Below are 9,599 nucleotides of genomic sequence, written 5' to 3' on the forward strand. Positions count from 1 at the left end.
GTAGGCCTTCCTTGGCTGCTTCTCCCCGTTCCCCAGGGACCAGTCCCTCCCCAGCACCCAGCTTCGTGGCCTCGAGCCATGGGAAGCCCTAACCCTCATCTTCCGGGGTTTTGTACTCTGGCCCAGGCGATTTATCGCCCCAGGGAGGACATTAGCCCCCAGGTAGATCTGCTTCAGGCAGTTGGTTGCCAGGTCAGATGCTGGCAGGTATTTGGGTACGAGGCTGTGGGCATCTCTGCGCGTACAGGGGCTGAGGCCGGGGCAAAAAGCCCGCATCAGGTGGGGGAGACAGTGAAACAAGGAATGGGAAACAGGAGAGCGAGCCAGTCGGACACAGATCCTGCAAAGATGAGTATCCAGAGGGATACAACAGCCGTGTGCTAGGTCCAGAGCTCACCCTGCCCGGGGAAGAAGCGCCACACCAGCAGTAAGAAAAAAAAAAAACCCAACACAAAAGTGAAATGTTTATTCCCACCTGGCCTCGCTTCCCCGTGCCGCTGGTGGCAGCTCACAGCTGGCCAAGATGGTCACCCTCACGAGGTGACCGCATCTCAATCGCCCCGCGCGCCCACGGCACGTCCCGGCTCCGGACGGGGCTGTCGAAGCGCTTGGGGCCAAGGGCTACGGCAGCAAATTGTGAAGGTGGGGGGCTTCAAGGAAGGCCGTCAGGGAGGAGAGGGTCCCAGCGGCCGCTGGGGGCCGCGTTTGACCCAGAGCCCCCTTGGGTATCCCCTCCCCAGCGCACGGAGCTGCCGTGGGAGCAACTGCGAAGCGGATCTCTTCTGGACTGACGCGATGCCCCTCTTGTGCTGCCAGCCAGGTGGCGGTTCCCAGAGGCAGCGGCCCGTTCAGGAGGAATTCATGCACTCCCACTGCCGGAAAATACGGAACACCTTGCAGGACTTCACCGAGAGACTCTGCGATAGAGGGGAGCAAAGCGACAACCAGAGGTTAAGGCACCGCAGCAGGACTTGCAACTGCCATCGACCTGGCTATGAAGCACCCGAGGAGAAACTGCAGCAAAAAACCCCATCTGAAATATCCTAATCGGCTGCCAGGACATCAATTTGCTCCTCTTCTTCGTTAGCCCTATTTCAGGACCAGCTGGCGCTTTCCCAGCACGTGGCACAGCCAGAAGGGACCAGCCTGTTGGGGACACAACTTACATGAAGTCCCCAAGACAAATGCTGAAGCGGGACGGCTCCACCAGTCCCTGCAGCTCAGCAAAGCAAGGGGGAAAATTCTCCAGCAGGAGAAATCCAAGTGGATAATGGGGCCCATGGGTCCAAGGAGGCAGCGGCAGGTACCGGCTGCTCCACAGCCACTCGGGGAGGGAGGCCGCGGCCTCAGCTCTGCTCCTCTGGCTCAGCAAACCCACTGGTCCAACAGCCTGGGGCCGGTGGCCACAGGAGCCGGTGGTCAGGATGTCTACAGAGAGGGCTGGGAGCTCTCTATCGGGACATGAAATGAAACTGGATCTCAGGCAGCGCTGAGCCGCTCGGGAAAGGCTGTTATTTATAGCAGCCCCATCGTTGTAATGGATGAGACACGGCCGAGAGGCTGCCAGCGCAGGTGGAGGGGAAGCTGAGACTCTGCAGACGCACGCTTGGTCCTTGCCACCCAGCTGGGTTTGCATTTAGCCCGAACAAAGCCCATCTACCCCAGATTCTGCCCAAAGGCTTTCAGTCATGGGCAAAGCTGGAGCAAGTGGTGGTTAAACAATCGGTTTTGGGGTTGGGGATCCCGCGGGCTCACCACAGGCTCTGTCTCAGGCACTCTGTCGCACTTTCTGGTGGCGAGGAGCGTGTTCAGTACCACTCGCCAGCCTGGCTCTGCCTTCGCAGGCTCCTTCTCTGTCTGGGTCGCGGTATCCTCCGAGGCTTCCCCTCCCTCCACTGCGTTGACCCAGGGACACCAGTCACGGTGCTGAGAGCTGGGGTCAAAGAAGCTCCTCAAAGAAGTGTCCTGGGTAGGGGAGGAGGTGACAGTGAAGGAGGAGAGTGACAGCATGGTTTAAAACAGACTCCAGTGACATGATAAAACCCTCTCCGTGCCTAAACACTGGCCCTGAGCTGGCTACAGGGACAAGACTAGTCCCTGGATCAGGAGCATCCTGCCCGGATCCCTCTCCTCCCCACCCAGGCTCTCCCTGCGCCTGCATCCAGATCACTCACCGAGCTGCTGGAAGAGCAGAGCCGCGTCCGCTTGGCTCTGCGGAGAGGACTGGATGGCACCTCCACGTTGTCCCCCTGCCCCATGCTACGGGTGACGGGACGGCTCCTCAGAGTGGGGCTGGCCACCTCCAACTCAGCCCGCTCCATGGGGATGGGAGAGTCCCAACCCCGCGGATGAGAGAGGGCCGGGGACAGGCTCTTCTCGTGCTGCCAGCGGGGAAAGAGCAAGGAATTAATAGAGCTCCTCTGGTCACCAGCATGTCCTCTGCCTGAAGGGGACAGGGGGGTCCTGCCCAGCTCAAACAAGAGACCACAGCCTTCTCAGCCATCTTGGCAGGAGACACGCCACCTTCCCTTCACACCAGAAACATCTCAGATGCGTTTAGCTGGACATGGGTGAAGGCAGCCGCTGATGTGGAGCACTGAGTTAGACAAGCCCCAGGATATTGGCTGGAAAGGCCCTTTTTGTGTCTTCCTACAGGACAGCTGAGGGAGGGGAGGACAGAGAGCTGCAAGGGGCAAAGGCAGCAGCAACCCACTTCTGTTGGACATTGCCTACAGACACAGCACCCAAATGAGGCTCTTTCAAGCGAAAAGGCAGTGGACACCCAAACTACATCAGTCTCAGACCCCTCTGTGCCCCTGTATCATCTCAGGCCAGCTGAGCTGGGCCATACCTGCTCAGAGCCCGGAGGGAGACTGTCTTGGCTCCGCGTGAGCATCCTGCGTGGAGATGTGGACACGAGCGGTAAGCGCTCAGCGGGTGCTGGAGGTGTGCTGCTCGGGCCACAGGAGTCCAGCTCCGGCCCCGCAGACTCCAGCTGGTGAAAGCCCCACAGTCCCACCTTCCTCATGCAGCGGGAGCAGGTGATCACCGAGAGGTGCACGGAGCCAGACGCAGTGCTGCGGGGACAGAGCCAAATCATGAGGGAAGGTCAAGGATGAGTCTGGGCCCTTCCCCAAAACTGCAGCTTTCAGAACAGATGCAGGTATTTGGCAGAGTAGAGGAACAGTCACAGGTACCTGAGTCAGCATGTTTCAAGACATCAGTACCCCTGGGCTGAGGCACAAACTTACTGGTTTTATACCTTTGTGTGCTAAGAAGTAAAACAAATCCATTAACCCCCATTTATAGGGTTGATTTAAACTGGCTCGGTTACATTTTCGCTTGCCACGAAGCAGGAGCACACTCAGTTAAGGCTTATGAGCCGAGAGCGTCGCCATCGTCAGGCCCCGAACTGTCCAGCCACAGCGGCAGCTCTGCTCTTCCTCACCGTAAGCCCTTTTCCAGCCCGTACCGTAAGAGATCACTTCACCTTCGGCAAGCTGCCTCAGGCACAAACAGCGTGGCTGTTCTGCTCCCAGCACGCACTTTGGGAAGCCGCAAACCTTCAGGTCGCAAACCTTCCCTCCCTTCCCGCAGGCCTGACGAGCAAGGAAAGCGTTACCGAGGATGACATTTCAGGGATCGACTTCAACATCTAAATCAGCAATGAGCTGAGTTTCAGACACTTTGCCATCTCAGGGAGATATCTATTTTACATTAGGTAGCTTTGCACTGGTGTTTCTGGAAGCCTGTCAATTTTAACGGCTGGAGATAATAAAATAGTGAAATAGGGGATACTGAACATTTCACAAGGGACATCCACATTCCTCCAGCCTCTGAGAGGTTTCACCACAACCACAAAGCGCAGCGGACACTTTGGTATCAGTCCTACGCCACTACCCACCTGCAGGTCCAGCCGCACAGAGCAAGGATGCAGGCAGGAACGTGCACTTGCAGGATTTCCGTGGCAAACTTCATCGGCGGTTTCTCTCCCTCCGTTTTGTGCTCCAGTTCCTCCGCGATCAGCTGGAGAAGGAGGCTGATCTTCTCCTCTGTCAGGGACTGCAGGGCAGAGAAAGGCAGCAGAGCCTGATAAAATACACCGCTTCTACTCACAAACCACATCCCACATGAAGAAAAATCCCTTTTTCACTCCCCAAAAGGACTGGGTGCGTGAGCTAGCACGAGTTAACAGCAGAGCAGGTCGCAGCTCCACATGAGTCTGAACACCCGTCCCTCTGATCCCAGGGAAGCAGGAGGGGCTGCGTTTGCCTGTGCCCAGGCACACTGCGAGCGCTTCTGGGGCCGTTGCTGAGGCACAGCGAGAAACAAGAGTCCCCGAAGGCTGTCAGTTGAGCTCCAGACCTTGCTGCTAGCGGGACAAGATGGGGAGTTAGACGTGAAGATACAATATGTCCATCGGCTTTATGCTGTCTCTTCTCGGGGGGGGGCTCTGTTGGGTTTCATGGCTCAGCCAGCCCATGGTGGCAACCGTAAAACACCTCTGCGATTTCTGCTGAATGGCTGAAGAGTTCCTCGGTTCCCATACGGCTTCTCGCTGCCGAGAGCCATCTGTTTCCTGGTGAGCGAGTGGCCAACAAGCCAGACTTGGCTGGAGTAGAGCAGGGCCTGGCCAGGTCCCTACGAGGAGACAATCCCACGCTTGCTCCTGGCTGTGGCTACGCTCCAGCCTCTTGTGCCGCAGCTCCCGCTCTTGCCTCCTGCCTGCTGAGCCTCCTCACGCGACTGCCTTGCACGAGAGACCTTCCCCACCTTCACAGGCCTCTGCCCACACCTCTGCTCTGGGGGAGCCTCTGGCACCCTAAATTCCCGTTCCCACCTAGAGCAATGACTGTCTCCAGTGGGATCCCGACCACTCAGAGGGGGGGGATCCGCAGGCTGCTGCATCTCATGGAGTGCTCGGAGGTAACAGGGGTGGGAGCTACCAGGGAGGGCTCCCAAAGGAGCCTGTGGGACCCCCAAATCACTACTGCCAGGCACCAGAAAACACAACACATGCCAGGAAAGGTGCGGAGTGGGAACCGGACACTACAGCCCACTTCCCACTGGCAACATCGTTGTGACAGCTGCGCCTGCGTTGGTCAAGACAAGCCTTTCCAAACCCCTTTTTACGTGCTTCCGAAAATACCAGGTGAAACCACCAAGCAGGGAATGTCCAAGGAGAAAGCCAAGGCAATGTCGGACCGCTCACAAACGCCACCAGGGCTCAGCTTTGCCTCTACCCGGCAAGCTGGAGTCTCCAGTTTGAATCTCACAACTGTTTCAGTCAGGGTTGGCACAGGCATGCCTGGCATCGTCGCTGGGGACTTGAACGCACCCAATCTCGAGGGCAGATGGGAACTCACCATGTTTTTCACGTCTTCTGGTCTGAGGGAAGGCAGCTGCAGCTCCAGCTGACACAGGCTTTGAAAGCGGTCCAGGAAATCCTGGAGAAGGGCTCTGGGCTCGTCCACCAGCAACATGGCAAAGCGATCTGGTGAAAGCAAACGCGGGCGGTCTGAGCTGTGCTACCAGCATTCCCACCCTCTCCTTACCCCACAGGGAAGAGGGCATGAGTCCAGTCAAGGTCTCCCCTTAACAGTCTCCTGGCTTCTGGAAGAAAAGCTAAGCACAGTCTTTTTTCCTTTGCAACCACCCTTCCCCGGGGTGCAGTGCAGCTCTGAAGATGAAATCTATCACCCTTTGAGCATTCTGTGTCATCCAGCCTGCCTGTTCTCTCCCAGTTACAACCCAAAAAACATTTTAACTGCCCTAGAGGCACTCAAAGATCAAGAGAGGCTGGGGACAACCCAGCCTGGGGCTCCAGGCACTGCTCAGCTGTTTATCTGCTGAGGCTGCTCAGAGACGTTGCTTTGCCACTGTGTGCTTCATCATCCCCATGAGGGAAAGAGAGGACTACAATGACACTGCCTGCTTTGAGAATGTGAAAAGAAACCATAATTCCTACAATGGGAGACAAAAGCAGCGACATAAAGGGAGGAAAAAAGGGAATAATGGTAGACATGTGCACTAGCTGGGCTCTGAGACACCAACCTGGGCAGGGGCTGTCAGGCCAGAAGCAGAATTTCTCATGAGCGGTGCACAACGCCTTCTTCAGCTCCACGCAGTGCTCCTTATCTGCAAGGCAAAGCTCATTTCTACTCCCCTGTGGAGTTACCTCCTCGAGGAATGGTTGGGAAAACCAAACCAGGAGAGGAAGGCAGCAGGCTACAAGGGCTTCCCTGCTCCTCCTGTTCAGCATGGCTCGGGTGACAGATGCCACCCGAGGCTGCAGAGCCTGAAGCTCTCACCTCAGATTCATCTCCCTCCCCACCAAAAGGAGCTGCCGCACCTCCAGCCTCCCTGCGGGCAACCACGGAGCAGCGGATCCTGCAGCAGCGAAGGCAGTGCAGTGAAAACACAGCTCAAACCAACCACAGACACAGGGACTGCCTGCTCTTGCCAGTTTTACCTCCTGGGCTGCTGCCAGTCCTGAGGTAACTCGCCTGACCCCTCCACCCTGACTGTAGGAGCCAAATCACAGCCATGTCGGGAAATCAAGCTTCCCTCCCCACAAAAAAAAAAAAAAATTAAAAAAAATCTGATACTTAATTTAACTTATTCACACCTTTCAGAACCAAATCACTTATTTTTCAAATTATTTTTCAAGCCCTTCTTCCAACCTCTGATTATTTTAGATTTTCCTAAACCACTGCAATTACCAATAGAATAATTAGGCCAAGGTTTATTTTAAAAAAAGATAGTCTGAACAAACAGCGGATGTCAATGTTCAGAGCTCCCCATTACACATAGCCCACGCTGCATTTGTCAGACATCAGGGCTGCACTCTCTGCTACCTTCCAGATAACAGGAGCAGGCACTTGTGGTCAGGAAAATTGAGAAGCGGAGATGACACCAGTGTTCCTGCCACACTCTCAGCCCCATGTTGTCCAAAGAGGGAGAGACGAGAGCTGTTACTGCTCCCTGCCTGCACCTCACAGCGCCAGGAGCGGGCGATGTTCTGCGGGCAGGGGAAGGAAACTGGTGCTGGGTTGGGAGCTTGGTGAGGGCAACAGGACGGGGGAGCTTTACTGCTGTAGTCTGAGTAATTTAAAGAGGGCAGCGGAGTTAATTAAATTACACAATGTACAGACTGAGTTGGTGATCAGCAGCCACCAACAGCCCACGTTAGAAGTTTAGTGGAAGATCAGGGCGGCAGACTGAGCAATCAGGAAACAAGATTTAAAAGAGAGACTTGAATGCATCCCGAGGAGGACAACAAAGCTGGAGGAAGGGCTGGAAGGAATGTCCTGTGAGGAGCGGCTGAGGACTTGAGGTTTGTGTGGTTTGGAGAAGAGGAGGCTGAGGGGGCACCTCATTGCTCCCTGCAGCTTCCTGAGGGGGTGTGGAGAGGGACGTGCTGAGCTCTTCTCCCTGGGATCCTGTGACAGGACACACGGGAATGGCTCAAAGCTGCATCAGGGGAGGTTCAGATTTCATATCAGGGAACATTTCGTTACCAAGAGGGTGGTCAAACACTGGAACAGGCTTCCTCAAGAAGTGGCTGATGCCCCATCCCTGTCCAAATGTCTCTTAAAGACTGACAATGGCCTTAACTTTTAGGCTTTAACTTTTGGTCAGCCCCAAAGTGGTCGGGCAGTTGGACTAGATAATCATCATAGATCCCTCTCAGCTGGAACTATTCAATTCTAACCCATCCCTGACAACAGAAGCAGGAAGTTTCACCACGTTCTCCCAAACTAAAGGAAATTTATTCAACTTGCACTTTATTTTCAGAGACATCGAACACCCAGCACCACCCAGGACAAGACTACAGGAGTCGTTTACGCACACGCACCCCCCAAAACCCTACAGCCCACCCCTGTACTCGCAGAATGCCAGCATACGTACACTTGTTGAAGTCAAACGCGAGCTGCAGGCTGACGCAGAGGAAGGCCTGGCAGCTGGAACACTTCAGCATGTCGCACTCCACATTGGTCCAGCCGTACTTGGCGCAAACCAGAGGAGACAGCTCGTGGGGTTTGCCCGCCCACTTCAGCGGGTGCTCGCGTTAAGGATAAAACTCAACAAGTTATGAGTTAACCAGGCAAAGCTTTGGCCAGGGTTTATTTGGCCAAAGAAGAAGAAAAACTTCCGAGAAGATGGAGCCTGCGGGGAAGCCATGGGAAGGGTGACAGCAAAGCAAGGTGGGGGACGGATGGAAGCTCAGCATCAGAAAGGATATGGTGAATGTTTCTACTCTGCTGAAATAAGCTTCCTTGCTGGCAGACTCCAAGGAGAGAGCATCCATTTGCGAAGATCCATTAGCTGATTCTGACCAGTCAGATTTGTCCTTCCTAAAAGGAACAGCAAGTCAGCAAGTGAAGCATCTGCGCTTCCCTGGAAAGATTTCATTAATTAAAGAATGCACAGACCACTATCTACCCTCTCATCCTTCAGGCTTACCCTTACAAGAACCCTTTCTCCAGAGCTCCCAAACCCCTGATTTTAATGCCTTTACTAATAAACCAATTAAAAGGCCAGAATGCAACAAGCAAAAGTGTGCATTAAACAATTCACGGTGACCAAAAGCAACGGCAGATAGGGATTTGATGTGACAAGCTTATTTTCTGAGCCCACTGAAACCAGACCGACGATCACGACACATCTCTGAAGTCAGGGAGACACCTGAGCTCCCAGTACCTGGAACACCGGCTCCCAGCACTGGCACCCGCGGCCCTTCAGCCTCCCCCCAACACCCCTCCGCAACCCAAAATCTGGGGTTGGTTTGGTCAAGGATGTACCGTGCCTCCGAGGGCGACCGCAGTCGCTTGGCTTTAGCCAGATACCCCCAGAGCTCAGCCGCCCAGCGCTCCCAGTGCCTTCCAGGCTCCCCATTGCCCACCAGTAACTCCTGTGACTCTCAGTGCCCCTCTGGGGTGTGACCCCACGCTTTTTGGGACAGAGCCCCAGTACGTGGCCAGCTCAGCTCGCTCAGGCTGCGGGGACACCAGAACGCCACAGGTCACTTACCCGCCCCTGCCCTCCCAGTGCTTTCCAGTCCCTCCCAGCACACCCCAGCACCCCCTTTTCCCAGTAGCCTTCCTCCATAACTCCCAATACCTTCCAGCGCTCTCCAGCACCCCCCAAACATCCCCTGTCATCTCCCAGGGTCCCTCAGCGTCTCCCAGTGCCCCCCCTCCCCAATAACTTCGAGGGCTCCTCACATCCCCCCTTCCCCCCGCCGGTGCCACACGGTCGGGCCGCCCCTCTCAGGCCCGGGGCCAGCGGGGCCCCCCCCCCCGCCGCTTCCCCTCACCCGTCGGGGCTGGCGCCCTCGGGGGCGATGCCACCATCGATGAGGTCGCGGATCTGCTGGGGGGTAACGGCGGGCGGCCTCCCCCAGGCCCCCCCCGCTGCCCCGGGGCTGGGCGCCGCCATCTTGGTCCCTCACTCGTCACGGCCCGGGGAGGGGGGGAAGGGAAACGCGACCGCGTAGGATGGTTCCGGCCCTCCGTGGGGTTGATCATGACCCCACTCAACTCCCGCGCAGCTTCCTCGTCCCCACGGAGGGTTAGAGGTACGCTGCCTCTGCCACC

At 56.2% G+C, this 9,599-nt stretch overlaps 1 protein-coding gene across 1 annotated transcript; it reads right to left on the reverse strand.

Annotated features, from left to right (window-relative positions):
* Positions 1-434: 434 nt before the first annotated feature.
* ZC3HC1 (zinc finger C3HC-type containing 1) lies at positions 435-9,460 on the reverse strand. Its single transcript, XM_075751335.1, has 10 exons — positions 9,320-9,460; positions 8,246-8,357; positions 7,912-8,062; positions 6,055-6,138; positions 5,367-5,494; positions 3,905-4,062; positions 2,852-3,077; positions 2,175-2,381; positions 1,756-1,965; positions 435-917 (listed from the first exon to the last, which is right to left on the reverse strand). Exons 1-10 carry the CDS (start codon positions 9,439-9,441, stop codon positions 849-851), a joined length of 1,467 nt encoding a protein of 488 aa, XP_075607450.1. The 5' UTR covers positions 9,442-9,460; the 3' UTR covers positions 435-848.
* Positions 9,461-9,599: the final 139 nt, after the last annotated feature.

This window comes from Balearica regulorum, chromosome 1 (assembly GCF_011004875.1).
Source record: "Balearica regulorum gibbericeps isolate bBalReg1 chromosome 1, bBalReg1.pri, whole genome shotgun sequence".
NCBI classification, from domain to species: Eukaryota; Metazoa; Chordata; class Aves; order Gruiformes; family Gruidae; genus Balearica; species Balearica regulorum.

Excerpts from the sequence above, each read along its gene's own strand:
- ZC3HC1 (XM_075751335.1), bottom strand. The coding sequence starts at position 9,441 with ATGGCGGCGCCCAGCCCCGGGGCAGCGGGGGGGGCCTGGGGGAGGCCG. Across the intron at positions 6,139-7,911 it reads CGCGTTTGACTTCAACAAGT|ATAAGGAGCACTGCGTGGAG; the intron begins GTACGTATGCTG and ends TTTGCCTTGCAG. Across the intron at positions 1,966-2,174 it reads TCTGCTCTTCCAGCAGCTCG|GACACTTCTTTGAGGAGCTT; the intron begins GTGAGTGATCTG and ends TCCCCTACCCAG.